General features: G+C 44.1%; 1 protein-coding gene across 1 annotated transcript in view; it reads left to right on the forward strand.

The window, feature by feature from the left end:
* Window positions 1–19738, forward strand: part of SH3GL1 (SH3 domain containing GRB2 like 1, endophilin A2) — a 77354-nt gene extending 57616 nt beyond the window's left edge. Inside the window, exons 5-9 of the mRNA XM_073544550.1 lie at window positions 1562–1695; window positions 3570–3728; window positions 7191–7419; window positions 18726–18782; window positions 18885–19738. Coding sequence (XP_073400651.1) covers window positions 1562–1695; window positions 3570–3728; window positions 7191–7419; window positions 18726–18782; window positions 18885–19081 — 776 coding nt within the window. The 3' untranslated portion in view covers window positions 19082–19738. The remainder of the gene's footprint in view (window positions 1–1561; window positions 1696–3569; window positions 3729–7190; window positions 7420–18725; window positions 18783–18884) is intronic.
* Window positions 19739–20162: the final 424 nt, after the last annotated feature.

The raw sequence follows: 20162 nt of genomic DNA on the forward strand, positions 1-20162 counted from the left end.
AAAAGCACAAAAATGGAAAATCGCAAGGTTATAAGGGGTTAAAAACAATGTGCAAGGTCCTGCAGCAAGGAGCATGTGACGTAGTAAAGACTATTTCCCATAAGCACCTTGCACTATACGGTTTGTACTGAGCACCTCCCATCAGCCTTGTTCTCAGTCAGAACAGTACAGTTTAGATATTAGTGTGTGCTGCTGACTGTGCGCGATCTTTCAATATAAAGCAGTGCATCTGTGAATTTGAAACCAGCAATAAAATCTAGCCTCCTACATCACTCATGAAGAACCACATAAGTACATTGCCACCACCATGTTTCACTGTAGGCATTATGTATTTAGAAAAATCTTGAATTCATATATGCACTGCTCCATATTGAAGGAGATGATGCTACCTTTGCTCCATGCCCTTGGTAGAAAAGCACGTTTCCAACATGACAATGATCCTGTTGCATTTCTGAAGAACAGTGAAATTGATTATGTGGCCAAGTATGTCTCTTGATCGGAACTCAATAGAACACATATGGAGAATTCTGAAGTGACAAGTTGCGCATCACTTTCCATACAGCATCCCGGCTCTAAAAGAGGTCGTTCTTGAAGAATGTGTAAAGAGATGATGACGTTTCGATAACTTGCTTATTCCATGCCTAGAAGGCTTGGTGCTGTTTTTCAAAATCATGGAGGTCACACACAATACTATATGTAGTAGTTTTTGATGAGGGGTGTATTCCTTTTTGCATCAACTAGTTTGAGTAAAACAGGACTTTTTTTTTTTTTTAACCCATAACATGAAAGTGAGGTTAATATAACTTTCATTACAACATCTTCAATGAAACTCAGTGACATGTTCCTCTTCCAATGTGGTGTACTTATTTCTGTGCGCTATTTGTCCTTAGGATAGTCTCTATGTTGGAGAAACTGGACAGAAACTGACCATAAGGATGCGGTCTCATCGCCACACAGTTACAGATTACAAAAAAAATCTACCTGGAGCTAAACATTCCTGTGCTCCAGGACACAACGGGAACAATATGAAGCTTTCATATTAAAGGGCAAATTCAAATCACAAAAACACTGATGGGTCTGTGAACAAAAATCTGACAGTTTGATATGCTTCACACAGGAATAAATCTGTGACAAGCATGTATGATTTACTACAACATATAAGGAATCTGCTCCAGAGACGGTGAGGGTACCAGGTCGATGATCTTACATTGACATTGGAACATTAAAACTTTCACACCACTTATCTAAGCCAATGAAGGATTCTCTTAGCTCAGTTTGCTTATTTTTCTAAAATGTCCATTTATTACGACTCTGCGCTGTGTGTATATTTGTGTTTCTTCAGGTACTTTGTTATACCATGCCGATGAAGAGGCCTAAGAAGTCTCTAAAGCTTGCTTTGTAACGTCATTGATTTTTGTTAGCCATTAAAAGGTATCATAACTACAATATTATTTTGCTTCTCCCACTGAGAACAATCAATCTTCTTACTCATTAGAAACGGAATACATAATACAATTAGCAACAATCAGGTTTAATATTCTTATTTATTGCTTTTAAACAGGCAGCGCATTGTTGGATGCTGGAGAGTCCATGAAAAGACTTGCAGAAGTGAAAGATTCTCTGGACATAGATGTAAAACAAAACTTCCTGGATCCCATGCAAAACCTTGCTGACAAGGACCTCAAAGAAATACAGGTTGGATAATAGAAAATATCACCCTATTCTGAAGCTGTAGGCCAATGATACTCATGTTGCCTTTTCAGAACATTTTTTCCACCGAAACTTTGCAGCCAGATTGATTGGGAATCTACATCAAATTTTGAGTATGTCTTAGCTTTATGGCCTTTTGTGGAGTTATTTTGGTCAGTAGGATCTATATAAAAATTCATCAGGCCAGGTATTTTGATATTTTAGAATCTATTAGCTATGTCAACAATATAATGGACAAACTATGCTTGTATAGAAGAAGTATAGAAAAACACTTGTCCAAGTATTGGTATTTATAAAAAATGATAAATAGATCACATATACCGGGGATGGATACAGGACCAATGCCAGCTTACCCTTGGGTTTCATGATGCAGCCAAATAGCGAGCATGCACAGGGACGTAGTAAACACCTTGACGCGCGTTACTCCTGAAAAGCCTTTGCAAGCGTAATGCACAGCAAGCTGTTTTGTGTGCAGGCATATGGAGCATGATCAGGTGGCAGAGTCTGTGGGTGCAGGCTGTGTAAAATAGGTGATGCCAGTACCCCTTCACGACATGTGCCGGACATGTACAGCTCATCGGAAGTGGGTGTATTGAGCGAGCTCAAAGGGTGAGCCCACCCCAAGCTTGGCAGGTGATGGCTGTGCGTTACAGCCAGGACCTGCCTCTTAACAATTGTGGGAGGAGCGGAACTTCAAAGGAGACTGTGATTCTCACTATCTACAGCAATGCTGTGGCATCTCTGTATATAGCACAAGCGATCAGACAATCACAGCCTCAGGTCCCCTAAGGCACTAACGAGTCCAATGGAAAGTAAAAGAGAAAAATGTTTGAAAAAGTTAAAAAAAATAAAAAAAATAAAAAAAAAAAATAAAAGCATAAAACTTCAAATCGCCCTCCTTTTGCCCCATTAAAAATTAAGATAATAAAAATAAATGCACATTTGGTATCGCCGCATTCAGAAGAGTTAGATCCATCAAAATGTAAAAGTGATTAACCCCATTGGTAAACTCTGTCAACTAAAAAAAAAAACTCAAGAACACCAAAATTCCTTTTTTTTTTTTTTTTTTTTTTTTTTTTGGGAGGTGGGTCGCATCAATACCACAAAAAATGCTGTAGCAAATGATAAAAACATCACATCTATTCATCTTCTGAAGGCCCCTCTGTTTGCAATGTGGGCATGTGATTCAGTAAAATCTCATTCGCAACCCTATAGATTTTAAATCCCTAGAAAGTAAGAGTTTCCTTTGGATTTGTTTTGTTTGTGCATTATTCTTTCATCTTCACATTTTTACATATAAAAACCCCCAAAAAACTAATCACATGTTGAAATTTGTAAAAGACAGAGCTATTATTATAGTACATCATATTTCCTGCATGGTGAAGGTCATGAAGCTGTTTTTGGGCACCTCACCTCCGTTATGGATGATAGAAGGGTTGTATGTATATCAAAATGGTGCCAATAACAATTACCTCTCGCCCTACAATCTCACACTGCTCCATTGGTGAAAAGATGAACAATTAATGCCGTTCAGAATATGGCAGCACAAAACAATTTTATATATAAAATTATTACTACCGTAATTGTACTGACCCACAGAATAAAGTTAACAGGTCATTTTTTACAGAACAGTGAATTCTGTGTAGGCAAATGCAGAATTGCGACATTACATTGTTTTATGCTTTCAGCCTTGCCTATTACATGGACTGCATTACAAGTCTTGTACTGCACTGCCTTTACTTAGAGAGGAACTTCTGTGCCGACAGGTTCTCTTTAACAGATATTAGATTGCCCAGGTTTAGCCATTACTGGTCTTTCCGTCTTCATGGTTGATCATTTCCCCCCCTTGTACCTTTCAGCACCATCTGAAGAAATTAGAAGGTCGCAGGTTGGATTATGATTATAAAAAAAAACGCCAAGGAAAGATCCCAGATGAAGAGTTGAGGCAAGCCTTGGAGAAGTTCATAGAGTCTAAAGAAGTGGCAGAAACAAGTATGCTCAATCTTCTGGATACTGATGTAAGGCAAAAAATTGTTATTCTTTTTAGTAGTATAAAAATGTACCGTATTTTTCGGACTATTAATTTGGGGTGCGTCTTATCAGAAGGAAAATTAGGGAAAAAATGTGTCAAATGGGGGGCCGTCTTACAGTCAGAATTCGGCTTACCTGAGAAGGGATCAGGACAGGTGGAGGAGTGGTCACATTGGTCGTTCGGTGGTCCAAGCTGGTGCAGTGGCCTCCGGGAAATCCTATCCCAAGCTGGTGTGGTGGCGGTGCTCTGTGCTGGCGCAGTGGCGGCGGCTCTGTGCTAGGGTGGGGCTGTTCTCTGGGGCAGGGGCTGTTCCTCCGGTGCAGTGGCAGCGGCTCTCTGTGCTCCGTGGGGTGCTGTGCTCCGGGGCAGGGGCTGTTCTCCGGTGCAGTGGCAGCAGCTCTCTGTGCTCCGTGGGGAGCTGTGCTCCGGGGCAGGGGCTGTTCTCCGGTGCAGTGGCAGCAGCTCTCTGTGCTCTGTGGGGGTCTGTGCTGGGGCAGGGGGCTGTGCTCCAGTGCAGGGGCAGCGGCTCTCTGTGCTCCATGGGGGGCTGTGGGCAGGGGCTGTGCTCCGGTGCAGTGGCAGCAGCTCTCTGTGCTCCATGGGGGGTTCCGCCGGCATTTCTTCAAAGCCCGGAGGTCCCCGCACATCCGTTGCTGCCATTTTGTGGTGGCCTCTGGGAATATGGCCGCCGGGCCGGAGGTGGTGCATGCTCAGATTCAAATTTCTGTAACAAGATCTTGGGACGAGATCTGAATCTGAGCATGCGCCGCGCCTGGTGGCTATGTTCCTGGAGGCCACCACAACATTGCGGAAACGGATGTGCGGGGACCTCCAGGCTTTGATGAAATGCCGGCGGAGCCCACCTTGGAGCACAGAGAGCCGCTGCCACTGCCCCGGAGCACAGCCCGCCACCACCACACCACAGAGGCCCACAGCCACAGGATTTGTAAGTATATTGCAACCATAAGACGCACCCTTATTTTCTCCCAAAAAATGTTTGGAAAAAAAGTGCGTCTTATGGTCCGAAAAATACGGTGTATATATACCGTGAAGAGTCCGCACCGCTATCGCGCCAGAGTCCTGTGCCCACAATATTTGGTCACCTCGCTCCAAGCATTATCATGTGAACTTATGGGTACCAACCCAATACAAACCGTTCAGATAGTCCATTCAAAAAGAGAAAAAGGGGTGGCACTCACCAGTCTTTATTAGTACAACCCATAGAAGCGCAGATGCGCGAAACGACCATCATCCGATCCTTATCCATTCGTTCTCATCCTGCCTGTGTGAAGATGTTTTAAGGTTGTACTAATAAAGACTGGATTTTAAGAACGTTGAGTGTCACCCCTTTATTTTTTTGAGCAGTGTATATACATTTTTATCCATTCAAAAAGAAAAGAAAAGGGAACACTTAACAGAATATAACTCCAAGCTCTACAACCCACACAAGTGGCTCAGGTAGTGCAGCTCATCCAGGATGGCACATCAGTGCGAGCTGTGGCAAGGTGGCTTGCTGTGTCTCAGCGTAGTGTCCATAGGCTGGAGGCACTACCAGGAGACAGGCCAGTACATCAGGAGGTGTGGAGGGGGCCGTAGGAGGCAACAACCCAGCAGCAGGACCGCTACCTCAGCCTTTGCGCAAGTATGAGCACTGCCAGAGCCCTGCAAAATGACCTCCAGCAGGCCACAAATGTGCATGTGTCTGCACAAACTATTAGAAACCGACTCCATGAGGATGGTCTGGGTGCCTGACCTCCACAGATGGGGGTTGTGCTCACAGCCCAACACCGTGCGGCCCTCCAAAGAAATGCCACCCCACACCATTACTGACCCAATGCCAAACTGGTCATGCTGAAGGATGTTGCAGGCAGCAGATCGTGCTCCACGGCGTCTCCAGATTCTGTCACGTCTGTCACATGTGCTCAGTGTGAACCTGCTTTCATCTGTGAAGAGCACAGGGCGCCAGTGGCGAATTTGCCAATCCTGGTGTTCTGTGGCAAATGCCCAGCGTCCTGCACGGTGTTGGGCTGTGAGCTCAAACCTCATCTGTAGACGTCGGGCCCTCAGACCATCCTCATGAAGTCGGTTTCTAACCGTTTGTGCAGATACTTCATCACATGCAAATTTGAGGCCTGCTGGAGGTCATTTTGAAGGGCTCTGGCAGTGCTCCTCCTGTTCCTTCTTGCACAAAGGCGAAGGTAGCGGTCCTGCTGCTGGGTTGTTGTCCTGCTGCTGGGTTGTTGCCCTCCTACGGCCCCCTCCACGTCTTCTGGTGTACTAGCCTGCACAAACCACAACAAACCTTCTTGCCACAGCTTGCATTGATGTGCCATCCTGGAGGAGCTGCACTACCTGAGCCACTTGTATGGGTTGTAGAGTCCATCTCATGCTACCACGAGTGTGAAAGCACAACCAACATTCAAAAGTGACCAAAACATCAGCCAGAAAGCATTGGTACAGAGATGTGGTCTGTGGTCCCCACCTGCAGAACCACTTCTTTTATTGAGGGTGTGTTGATAATTGCCAATAATTTCCATCTGTTGTCTATTCTATTTGCACAACAGCATGTGAAATTGATTGTCAATCAGTGTTGCTTCCTAACTGGACAGTTTGATTTCACAGAAGTTTAATTTACTTGGAGTTATATTCTGTTTAAGTGTTCCCTTTATTTTTTTTGAGCAGTGTATATTCTAGCGAATGGATCAGTTGGGGGTCCTGTCTGAATCGCGTATTTCGGAGATTTTAATGGAATACTGCTGTAAATGCTCAGTGTAGAGCGCAGGTTAACTGTAAACCTAGCCTTAAAAGTGATCCAAAATGTCATGTCCTCTCAAAATGATACCAGTTAAAGCCTCAAGTCAACACAGCCAACCAAAAATATTGGCTCCAACATGCTGGAAAAAGCATTGTCCATCACTGACTAGCGCCTGACTTGTTGAGAGTTGATTTGGAAGGATTTTTAGATGCCATTTTTATTCATGGTAGTGATGAGCAAAATTTTGAGTAAGCCCACTCCCTTGGATAAACCGCAACCCCACGTATGAATGTCCTCAGGATGCTTAACTGTTGGCATGACACAGGACACTAGGTAGTGCTCATCTTTTCCTTCTCCAGAAAGTCATTCTTCCCGATGTCCCAAACAGTCTAAGGCTTCATCAGAGAAAACAACTACAAGAAGTACAGGTTTTGAACTGCAGAAGACTCGGGTAAATTTTCTCTGATGAAGCTCCCTTCAGAATGTTTGGGACATCTGGAAGTATAAGTGTCTGGAGAAGAAATGGTGAGCACTATCATGAGTCCAGTGTCATGCCAATGAAAAATAAAACCTCAAAGTGAGACTAAAAATCTTCTCAAGACTAAACATTTGATCTTTTTACCTTAGCCTGGAGGCCATGTAAGGATGAGTGTAGTAGCCCTCTCTTACTGTATATTTTGTACCGTTTTGCAGGTGGAGCAAGTAAATCAGCTTTCAGCATTAGTTGAAGCTCAGGTGGATTATCACAGGCAAGCCGTTCAAATACTGGAGGAACTGTCAGACAAGCTCAAGGTTAGCGTCCGTGAAGCCTCCTCCCGCCCCAAAAGAGAAATAAAAATTAAGACACATGAAAATTATGATTTTGGTGAAACTGACCATTCCAATGGAGGAATTTCCTGTAACCCTCCAAACAAGCCAACAGGTAAGATTTGCAAAATATTCTGAAGGGGGTTGACGGAGTTGGGGTGGTGTAAGGGGGGCATTTGTAACAGCAAATGAAATAACAAAAATAGACAAAAACAATAATCGCTCTTTAAATTTTCTATTGATTCATGTTACTGCCACAGTAAATCACTTGCTTTTTGTAGGTTGATCGAGTTCGGATAAAACTTTGATCACTCCGGTTTTTACGAAAAAAAACAAAACAAAAAAACTTTACCCAACTATTGATATTGGACAACGTGTGATTTTGAAGGCAAAAGACCAACTTGTTTTTTTTGCTTCCTAAATACCAAAGTAACAGAAATGGTCTTCATTTCAAATTTCCTCTTACCTGCAAAGCTCATGTACATCCAACAATACAGTTGATTCTGGCTGTATAGCTCTCAACCCCCCTTCCCTTGGAGAAGCTACTAGAGAAAGTTGTGTTTAGGCAGAACAGTGTGTGGAGAGGGAAGAAGCCCCCAAGTCTTCAGGGAGGGTAGATCACACAGGCTGGGGTCAGGAAGGAAAGAACACAATATGAATGTTCCTCTAGTTACACAGAACTTGAATCTTGTAAGTGTTACTGAGGAGACATGGCCTGATGAGAAAAGTCTGAGACTAAAAGCTGATTTAAAACAGCATATCAGGAGGTCTGAAAATGAATAAAGGAGTGTGTAAAAAATCGCAGCCACAGGGGGATTGCACTGAACCCACCATGCGGTTATCTTTTTGTCACAAACAGTACTCTGCTGCCCTCTGTCGTCAAGACAATCACGCAATTGATCGGCGATTAATAGTGAAGGCTGCGACTGTTTCCACTAAAGCTGGTTATTGGGAAACTTAACAGTGAGTGTATAGTATATAGACCTCTGATTCCAACTCGTGAAATATGTGAATATACCACCGGTACTGTCACTGATAAATTCACAATAACCCAAGTAACTACTCGCTGCCACAGCCAGTTGTTTATACAGGCTAACTTGACTCCTTATTTCTGGTAGTGTATGGCTTTCAAGAGTGTGGTTTACAGAACAAAAGGAACATAAGTATTACATTTTATATTTAATCCAGAAACATAGGTAACGTTTATAATAAAGATAATAAGGGGGAAAAGGAAAGGTCAGCTCACCACATTAAGTTGCACTTTTATGTAGATCAATGCACAAAGCCGTCCTAGTCTGGGATGTGGAAACTCAACATGCAGGTAAAAGAAGATTGTCCTCCAATGATGATTAATTCAGTTAAAAAAGTAAAAAAAGTCTTCATTTCAATATTATTAAAGGAAAAAATCTGCAGGTCACCAATGAAATCCAGGGTACATAAGACTCGTTTCCGCTACAAACCTTAATGCCTTAATGACAGGAGCTTTTTGTCGGTTTTTCGCTCCCCTTCTTCCCAGAGCCATAACTTTTTTTTATTTTTACGTCAAAATGGCCGTGTGAGGGCTTATTTTTTGTGGGACGAGTTGTACTTTTGAATGACACCATTGGTTTTACCATGTTGTGTACTTGAAAACGGGAAAAACTTCCATGTGCGGTGAAATTGCAAAGAAAAGTGTAATCCCACACTGGTTTTTTGTTTGGCTTTTTTGCTAGATTCACTAAATGCTAAAACTGACCTGGCATTATGATTCTCCAGGTCATTATGAGTGCATAGACTCCAAACATGTCTAGGTTCTCTTTTTTATCTAAGTGGTGAAAAAAAACATTGTGCCATTTTCCGAGACCCGTAGTGTCTCCACTTTTCATGATCTGGGGTCAGGTGAGGACTTATTTTTTGCGTGTCGAGCTGTCGTTTTTAATGATACCAATTTTGTGCAGATACGTTATTGTGATTGCCCGTTATTGGATCTTAATGCAATGTCACAGCGAGCAAAAAAATTAATTCTGGCGTTTTGATTTTTTTTTTTTTTTTTTCCTTGCTACGTTGTTTAGCGATCGGGTAAATTTTTTTTTTTTTTTTTTTTTTTTTTTTTATATTGATCAGGCAATTCTGAACGCAGCAACACCAAATATGTGTAGGTTTGATTTTTTTATTTTATTTTGATGGGGGTGATTTAAACTTTTATGTTTTACTAGACTGTCGCCCGATTCTAATGCATCGGGTATTCTAGAATATGTATGTAGTTTAAAGGGAATCTGTCACCGGAAGTTGCAGGCCTATGTAAATGGCCTGGGTCCGGTCCGATGGGTGGTGTTTCTTCTTTTTTCTCCACCCCATCCTTTGTGAAAAATGACGAAAACAGAAAAAAACATTGGGCACATCAAGAAAATAATAAAAAAAAAAAAAAATTACATAATAAAAATGAGTATGGCAGAAAACAAAAAAAAATAGTAATACATATATATGTTCAATTGTATTAAAAGATCAAATTCTTTTTTCTCCTTCGCCTCATTGGGGGACACAGATACTGTGGGTGTATGCTTCTGCCGCTAGGAGGCTGACACGTGAAAAAAATAGGTTCGCTCCACCTCCGCCGTATACACCCTCGCCCCTATTGCGGGCGGAAATCAGTTTTTTGCTTAGTGTCCATGGAGGCACACGTCTGTTTTTTTTTCTCCAGACTTTTTTCGTCTTTTTCCATGAAGATGTGACAGGGGCAACGGATCCTATTGAAAGTGTCCGATTTCCCCAAACCAACAACGGGCGAGCACGTGCGAGTGTCCCTCCACGTATCCTCTCCCGCGTCGTGGGACACAATGCCGGACTTATCTCTGACCACCCTTAGGTATTGAAACCATGGGCTGTACAGAGGCACAAGACTAGTCTGTGCGGCCCCCACTGCTTCCCCAATGCTCAGACTGCGGTCGCGGACGGTCCCTCTCCTCACCCCCTGAAGGGATTAGCTGGAGCTAGGGTGCCTGCACTGTCCTATTTTATCAAGGCCCCCTCACATACCTGCGCTCAGGCTGAAGAGGATCATCAGTGAGGAGAGGGTCTGGGAGGGCTCCTGCGAAGATCTCAGGGCTGGAGCCCCCAGCCGGCGGAAGCCACCAGCCATGCAAGGCTGACGGTGGCTGGATCCGTCAGACGGTGCCACGCAGTTGGCGCCATGTTTTTTGTGTACCGCAGAGATTTCGGAGGTCGCAGGTCAGATGGCGATGGCCGGAGACTATGTAATCAATGTGTCTGGATGCGGCCAATTGCTCGGCACCTGCTGCCACTAATGCAATTTCGATCAGAAGAGCCGATTCTTCTTCTAAGAAGTCCTTGACTTCCCTGCCTTATCAGTGCGGCCGCCTATTTGTGGAGAAGTATCAACTTATCTCCGACTCCACAGGAGGAAGGAGCAGGTTTCTCCCTCAACGAAGGGTCAAACCGCTTTTTCGTCACCCGTTTCAGGAACGTTTTCGGGCCTTTCGCAACACCGGGTGGACTACAGCGGCCAATTCCGCCGCCTCAGACCGCTCCAACCGGGATAAGGCAGCGGCAGGTCTAATATAGAACCAACCCATTGGGGGAGATTGTGTACTCAGCAGCCCAGATCGAGGGGATCCAGATCCCAAAGATCGTCGGCCAAATGACTCGAGGCCTTTACCAGACGACACCGGCAAGGCGGGCGGCCGCCTACTCTGGTTTTTCCACGTCTGGGCCAATGTCGCTCACGATGCATGGGTAAAGAATTGGTGGCATCAGGTTACAAAATAGAACTTGTCAGATACCCGCCAAGATGGCATCCCAGAGTGGATGCCATCAAATTGGGAGCCATCAAATCACTCCAGCACAACGGAGTCATTGTTCCAGTACCGGAACACAAAAAAAATCAGGGGTTCTATTCCAACCTTTTTGCGGTTCCCAAAAAGGACGGCTCTGTCAGGCCTGTTTTGGACCTGAAGCTTCTAAACAAATTCATCAGGATCAGACACATATCAGCATATTCCCATTTTTCCTCCTCATCAGAGGTTTCTACGCTTCGCCATCAGCGATCTAAAGTTTTCAGTTCGTAGCACTGCCCTTCGGGCTAGCCATGGCCACAGAGTGTTCACAAAGGTTATGGCAGTTGTCATGGCCATACTGCATTCTTGAGGCATAGTCGTCTTGCCTTATCTGGACGACCTCTTCGTCAAAGGCCCTTCAATATGGGCATGCGAGGAAAATGTCAACATCACGCTAGATACTCTTGCCCTCTTAGGGTGGTTGGTCAATGCGAAGAAGTCATCCCTTGTGCCAGCTCAAAGGATCTCCTTCCTAGGAATGATTCTCGACACTCGCCGAGGGTTGGTAATTCTCCCTCAGGAAAAGGTGCAAGCACTCCGGCAGGGAGTCCGGACACTTCGGCAACCAGTCCCTCATACCATCCGATCCGGGATGAGGAGTTTAGGGAAAATGGTGGCAGCAATATAAGCGGTACCGTTCGCCCATTTCCATCTTCGCCCCCTGCAGCACGCCCTTTTGTCAGCTTGGGACAAGAATCCCTTCACGCTCGATCGGCAGTGCCGACTGTCTCTTCAAGTCAGGCAGTCACTCAGATGGTGGTTAACCAGTTCCTCTCTGACCCAGGGGAAACCTTTCCCGCCAGACCATTGGTTGGTGATGACAACTGACGCCAGTCTCCTCGGCTGGGGAGCGGTGTTTCACCACCATACAACCCAGGGACGGTGGTCGCCACAGGAGGCAGGCCTCCCGATCAACTTATTGGAGATACGAGTAATTTGGCTGGCTCTGCAAAAGTTTCATCACTTTCTAGCAGGCCGCCCCCTCCGGATTCAGTCGGACAACGCCACGGCGGTGGCTTACATAAATCACCAAGGGGGCACCCGCAGCAGAGCAACCATGCACGAGGTGGGGCATGTTCTGCAGTTGGCCAAAGCAAACCACTCAGATTTCGGCTGTCCACATCCCGGGCGTGGAAAATTGGGTGGCAGACTCTCAGCCGGCAGGATCTTGCATCCGGAGAGTGGTCTCTACATCCCGAAGTCTTCCGGCAGATTTGCCAGCTGTGGGGAACTCCGGATGTGGACCTGATGGTGTCCAGAGTGAACGCCAAGGTGCCCACATATGTCGCTCGGGCCAGGGACCCGCAGGCAATCGCTTTGGATGCGTTGGTTCTGCCATGGAACCAGTTTCACCTCCCATATCTATTTCCCCCGCTGAGACTACTTCCGAGGGTCATCAAGAAGATCAAGACGGAAGGGGTCCCGGCGATTCTGCTGGCCTCGTCGAGCGTGGTACGCAGATCTAATGCAGCTGCTCGCCGACGTTCCTTGGCGCCTGCCACAGCGCCCAGATCTACTTTCTCAATGGCCGATTTGCCACCCGAGCTCAGGGGCTCTGTGTTTGACGGAATGGCCGTTGAATCTTGGATTCTAACCCAGGCAGGGTTCAGGAGCAAGGTGGTCGCTACAATGATTAGCGCCCGGAAGCCTGCTTCAGCATGAATTTACCACCACACCTGGAAGGTGTTTTTTGCTTGGTGTCGAGGCCGTGGTGTTTCTCTGCTGAGATTCTCGATCCCCCAACATCTTGACTTTTCTCCAGTCTGGCCTAGACTCGGGCTTAGCCCCAAGTTCCCTCAGGAGACAAATATCGGCTTATCCGTCCTGTTACAGCGCAGAATTGCTACCAATCTGCAGGTGAAGACTTTCATTCAGGGAGTCTCCCACTTGGTACCTCCCTATAAGGCACCTATGGATGCTTGGGACCTTAGCCTGGTCCTAAGTGTTCTGCAGGAAGCTCCATTTGAACCGCTTCAGGATATCTCCTTGAGGTACCTTTCCTGGAAAGTGGTGTTCTTAGTGGCCATCACTTCAATCAGGCGGGTTTCAGAACTGGCAGCCCTATCCTGCCAAGCCCCGTTTCTCACTTTCCATAAGGATAAGGTGGTGCTCAGACAAGCCCCTCCTTTTCTGCCGAAGGTCATGTCCTCTTTTCACATTAATGAAGATGTTGTCTTGCCTTCATTTTGTCCAGCATCGGTGCACCGTGTGGAAAAGGCTCTTCACACGTTAGACCTGGTAAGAGCCCTCCGGAGGTACGTGTCGAGGACGGCACCCTTTTGTCAGACGGACACGCTGTTCGTGCTCCCCGAAGGGCGCAGTAAGGGACTCGCTGCCTCAAAATCGACCATAGCCAGATGGATTTGTTTGACTGTTCAGGAGTCCTATCGCATTAGAGGCACGTTGATTCCAGCAGGGATCAGAGCGCACTCTACTAAGGCAGTGGGCGCCTCTTGGGCGCTTCGGCACCAGGCTTCGACGGAACAGGTTTGCAAGGCAGCAACCTGGTCCAGCCTGCACACATTTGCCAAACATTATAATATTCATGCTCAGGCCTCGGTGGATGCGAGCCTGGGTAGAAGGATTCTCCAAGCAGCGGTGGTGCACTTTTAAACAAAGAGGTGCATGAAGCTTGAATCGGTGAGTCAATCTCCCACCCAGGGACTGCTTTAGGACGTCCCACAGTATCTGTGTCCCCCAATGAAGCGAAGGAGAAACATGGATTTTTGTGATAACTCACTGTAAAATCCTTTTCTCCGAGACGCTCATTGGGGGACACAGCACCCACCCTATTAGCCAGTTGGCTCTTGTTTTGTTTAAATTTATATGCATTTACTAATTTGATATAAGGGTGGTGTTTCGGACATCATGTACCTGTATTATGGCTGATTTTGTTGTCCTACTGCTTTGGCACCAAACTGATTTCCGCCCGCAGTAGGGGCGAGGGTGTATACGGTGGAGGTGGAGCTAACCTCTTTTTTTTCACTTAGTGTCAGCCTCCTAGCGGCAGAAGCATACACCCACAGTATCTGTGTCCCCCCCAATGAGCGTCTCGGAGAAAAGGATTTTACAGTGAGTTATCACAAAAATCCATGTTTCCCTTTTTAACAGTATTGATAAAGGTTTTTTTTTAGATTTTTAACTGAATTAATCATTGCTGGAAGACGGTCTTCTTTTTCCTGCATATTTAAAAAATGTACAAAAGATTTTACAAAGGGGACAAAGCAATACAGCATATATGATTGCATAAAATGAAAGGATAAACAAAAGATATGTGCTACCCTGGTCTCACAGAGATGGCTCAACTTAGCGAAGAAGAGCACTTCGATTGGAAATGTCCAGTGAACAAGGATCATGCATACTCTGATCTCTCTGTATTGAACACAGACAATAATTTGACTTGTACTTTTATCAGCACCTAAGTTACACCCACACACCTCCCCTTCATGACTGATAACTGATTATTTTCCCAATATTCCCAATATCTTCACTCCTGACAATCACAAGAGTTCGATATCATCGTCATATTTATCGGGATTTAACCTTTTCATAGACATACAGAAAAACATAGTATAACTAACGTATAAAAATACTCTGCTGTAAAAAAGTAACAGTAAACAGCAAGTGCTAGTAAAAAGATAACGAAACAGGGTATTTGGTTGATACGGTTTTTGCAAAAAATTTATACTAAGCCGCTCTACCAAATGTCAAGGTATACCCTTATCAAAGCAGTCCCTAACTGATGTATTTGAAAACCTGACCATGTGTATGATACCTATATGAGCAGGATTCAGACAGGTAATGTCCGATGTGGACACGCTTTGTAAGACTGCTTATATATACATGGCCCAAAAGGGAGTGGTGGAGACCTCTCTAATCTTGCAGAAACAAGAAACTAATTGAATATAAACACATGGGCCATTCACACTCTTCATAAATAGGAAACATCGCATGGCTATTGTCAGCGATCTGGCCACAATTGATTTGGGGTTTATGGACATGTCACAGTTATGAAAAAATATGCATATTCTTCCCCAATAAGTACTGAACGTGAATTTTATGACCATCAATATCTGATCTATATATACCAATATTCAAAACTTTCCACCATTGTCCCAGTGTCTTGCTGCAGATGTCCTATTTCCTCTGAAGGGGCAGAAGTTACCTCAAGCTGTTTTTATATTTCCTGCTTCTCTTAGATCTCATGTCCACAATAGGTATCCTGCGTGAGTTATTTGGTCACCGCAGGCCGTCCTGGCCTTAAAGGGGATTTTAATTAGTTCTATCACTTCCCAGCTATACGCAACTTCCTCACTTCCCTATGTTAACCATGTGGTTCTACTTCAAGAAAGATTGTAGATTTTAAGTTTTTTTTTTTTTTTTTTTTTTTTTCCCTACTCCAATTCTGTGTGAGTGAGGAGGGGGATGAATGTTAATGTTTTCTATGACATCTCCCCCTTTTTGAGGTTGCATGGGAGATCGTTTTACAGATAGTTTTCCAAGCCTGCCTCCTCTGCATCCAGCCAGAAGTAATACTAAGGCCAGAACCTTACAGGAACCCACCGAGACATGCCCTGGGACAGTAACTTGTCCTGTTATCCCGCTGGCTGAAGAGGTTCTAGACTGCGGCACATTACCTGCGTTCTGAGCTCTCTGGCTGTTGGTGACAACAGCTATGTAGGCTGTGGTATTCCCTTTTCCTTTACCCTGACAGGTTGTGCTACGCAATTTCCCACCATCTGGACAAGTTACCGACACACCTCCCCCCTGCCCCCCCCTTCCCCCTGACAGGCTATGGGTACCGCTTTCCCATCATCGTGACAAACATTGGTACACACTTCTCTCTAACACTGACCAGTTGTGGGACATACTTTCCTATCCGGACAGGCTGAGGATAAAACCTTCCCTGCCTTCCTGTTGCTTCAGAAGCTGTGCTAATTATGGGGCAACTACCACCGGCCGTGTCACGGTTGGTTGTGACACCGGTCAGCTGCACGCGACCACCTTCCTTATGATCCCTGTGCTTCTTCTCATCCTCCCCTGTTACCTCAGGGACCGTGCTAATCATGGGGCAGCTACCACTCACTGTCCATCATGACACTGGTCAGCTGCATGGGACCACCTGCTGGCTCCTTCATTTAGGGGATCCTCAGCAACATAACCCCATAGCATGACATGACATAGTTCTTCTTAACTACAAAATACATTTTCATTATGCATCACACTGACAGTATTGACAGTTGCATCACATGACTTACCAGATCTGTGAGGGTTGTCGGGAATGTATTGGGCAACCAACCGGCCCACATCAGTTAATCACCCAATAAAACATTTGTGGGGAGGTTCTCGGACACCCCCCACTTCCCTTAACTACCTTCCCGCACCCCAACCATAAAAACCAGGGCCATCGGTAAGGGATGGCAAACAGCCCCCAAACTCGCTGACAGTCAGAATCTTTGCAAGGATGTGTTCTTCTGGTAACATATACTTGGGGCGGATGAGGGTACATTCTGCACCAGTGTCCTTGATCCTATCAGTAACTGTGTAACCCACAGTAACCAGTTGCAAATTTTCATGGGCCCTCGGAACTACCCCACCCACAAAAAGAATAGCTGCACTAGGCCCCTGGGCCTCCGATATGGGGTTCATCTTCTGCCTCTCTGGGCAAATGAGGTTTATGTGACCAGTTCAATCACAGGTATTGCATCGGTGGGAGTGCTATATAGGAAACGTTGCACGACTATTGTCAGCAATCTGGTCACTATTGATTTTGGGTTTATGGGCTTGTGTCACAGTTATGAAACAATAATTTTCCACCTTTGCCCGAGTGTATAGCTGCAGATGTCCAATTTCTTCTGAAGGGGACAAAAGTTACCTCTGTTTTGATTTCTGCTTCTCTTAGACTCCTTGTCCATTCCCACAGTAGGTATCCTGCGTTAATTATTTGGTCAACCCAGGCTTTCTTGGCCTCAAAGGGGACTTAAATTAGTTTTCACTTCCCAGCCATACGTAATTTCCTTACTTCCCCGTTCTACCATGTGGTTCTACTACAAGGAGGCTTGTAAATTGTAAGGTCTTTTTACTACTACAGTTTTGTGTGAGAGAGGAGGAGGGTGGAGATGTTATGGATTTAAATGATTTCTATGACAGTGAACACTGCAATTTAAAACGTTTTAGCTAATTGTAAAAATCAATTTTTCTTTTTCAGACCGGGATTAAATATGAAAAACACATACGACCTGTACTTAATAATGTGATGAACTATCCTTAGAGAGTTGAGCGATATGATGGTCATTGTCTTTCATTTTCTAGCCCATTGTTAGCTTGCCTTTGTATGAAGCCATTTACTTTGCTGCGCCCTATGTGTACAATACACACCACTGTGGGAGTGAATGATGAAATGTAATGTTGATCTTATTTTCTTAACCAAATTATTTGAAGAGAATCAGTCACCATATGTATCGTGACCCATTTGAAGGAATCGGTAACTCCTTATTCACTCGGATTCTAATGATGGGGCACTCATTTGGCTGCTTGCTGTAGTTTTGATAATAAATTTGTTTTATCTTGTGCAGTTCTGCTAGTCCTCTCGATGATGATGAGCTCCTGCAATGTACTCTTTGAAATCCATAAGCTCCAGCTATACCCACAACTACAGTTGATTGGCAGCTTTTTGTCTGTGCACAACACAAGCAAACTGGTGTCAATCAAGTGTGTGGTTGAGGTTAGATAGAATGCCTGATAGAGAGGATTACAGCAAGATTCCCAGTAAGTGACGTAGTGCTAGGATTAGGTGTCTGTAATGTTTTTATGTTTTCTCTCAGATTGGGAAGCCAAAGAACAAACCTGGTGACTGATTCCCTTTTTAAATGCTATATTTCAATATGTCAATTATAAGCAGCTCTGGAGTCTGTGCTTCTTGCCTCTAGCAAATGCATCCCAATATTTCAGAACCTGTATATCTGGAGAGAGCTCCTCCTCCCATATCCCACCAATATGACTTAACTTCTGTGCAATAAGACATGTATTATGCACTCCTTCCACTACAAGGAAGCCACTGAGATCGGAGCAAAGTTCAATAAAGCAGTACAACATGCTTCACGCTAAAAACAAATAAAATACAATAACGATCTCGAGACCAGAATCCACCCTTCTTTTATCACACTTTCAGTATTTGTGTATTCAACCAGTCTATCTGTCCTCCCACAAGCAATCGCCGCCAATATTATCAAACATGTGACAACACCAGCTTCTACCCAAAGGGTGTTACCTGTCGGCTCACCCCCAGTGGAAGCAGTTAGGCGAAACCCAGGGTTGGGTAGAAGCTGCTGTGCTGCGTGATTCACTTATTTTATTTGTTTTCAACCCCTTTATTCTTGGAAACTTGGAACAATATTGTCGGCTGTCATAAGACTAGTATCAACATCAATGGGTGAAGGCGCCTATAGTAGTATGACGAAGAGCATGGATTCTGCTCTAAAGATCATTGATGTGGTAAAATTAAAATATGTATTACGCCTCCTATTTTGGATACCACACATGCCATAATACCATTATATGTTCCTAATAATATTCTGTTTTTCTTTAGTTTCATCCTCCTTCCGCTCAGAGAAGCCCACCAGAACACCTAGCAACCGCAGCTCCAGTAAGATCTTGACATCATGTGACTCATCTATATAGTCAGTTTTGTCCAACTTTATCTTTTTATGCTAACTTTTATATTTCCTGTCAATATTTCTACCTGCAGCACCATTGGACCAACCATGTTGCAAAGCTTTGTATGATTTTGACCCTGAAAATGATGGCGAGCTTGGCTTTCGTGAAGGTGATATTATTACTCTGACCAATCAGATTGATGAAAACTGGTATGAAGGAATGATCAGTGGGATGTCTGGATTTTTCCCACTGAACTATGTGGAGGTTCTGGTTCCGTTACCTCAGTGAAGACTGAATTATTCTTTTGGCGGTGGTAGCCATTATCCAGCCTTTAGTCTAACGAAGGACCAAATTCTTGGGGTGCTGGTTGCATCAACTCTTGAGTAGGAGAATGCCCCCCATTTCTTGAACAGAAAGTTGATGATGCTTTATTGTTATGGTGGATTCACCTCAGAACACTAGGTATAACCATGATCCCGTCCATGTAACTTCTGTTATAACCCTTTACGGACAACTCTTGAGATTCATTACCTAACCCGTAAACACTACTTTAGCACAGTAACTATATTGACTCAAGAAACTTATTCTAATTTTTTTTCAGTCAATTAGATAGCCTCTAAGGGGCTTGTATTTTCTATGTGAGGGTATTTTTTATATTTCTTTTTAATCTGATACTCCTAAAAAGAATTTATCCTGACCTATATAAATACAACTGCATGTAGCCTATCTATACTTGTATTATTACTGTAAATGTTATTTTTCATATATCCTCTTTGTACTTTCATCCTTTTCTATAGCACAGGATGACTGCTTTCAAAATGTGACTTTAAAATCTTGTATTAAAGAACACCAACATCTATGCTTCATTTTCTACGCTAAAAGGGCTAACGCAAACATTTCACGTGTCCCCATTTACTTGCAATAAATACTTTATTGAACCCAAAATCTGATATTTCCTCGGAGTTCAGAATGTATTTTTAACAGATATCTAAAAATAATATAAGGGGTTTTGTACACACAGCACACTAACTATACATACAAGTGCTTCTCACAAAATTAGAATATCATCAAAAAGTTAATTCATTTCAGTTCTTCAATTCAAAAAGTGAAACTCATATATTATACAGAGTCATTACAAGCAGAGTGATCTCTGTCGAGTGTTTATTTCTGTTTATGTTGAATGATTATGGCTTACAACCAATGAAAGCCCAAAAGTCATTATCTTAGTAAATTAGAATAATTAACAAAGCATCTAAAAAGGTCCCTTAGTCTATTTCAGTAGGCTCCACAATCATGGCGAAGACTGCTGACTTGACAGATGTCCAGAAGGCAGTCATTGACACACTCCACAAGGAGGGTAAGCCACAAA

This window comes from Dendrobates tinctorius, unplaced genomic scaffold (assembly GCF_039654945.1).
Source record: "Dendrobates tinctorius isolate UK_male_01 unplaced genomic scaffold, ASM3965494v1 ptg000011l, whole genome shotgun sequence".
Lineage (NCBI taxonomy): Eukaryota > Metazoa > Chordata > Amphibia > Anura > Dendrobatidae > Dendrobates > Dendrobates tinctorius.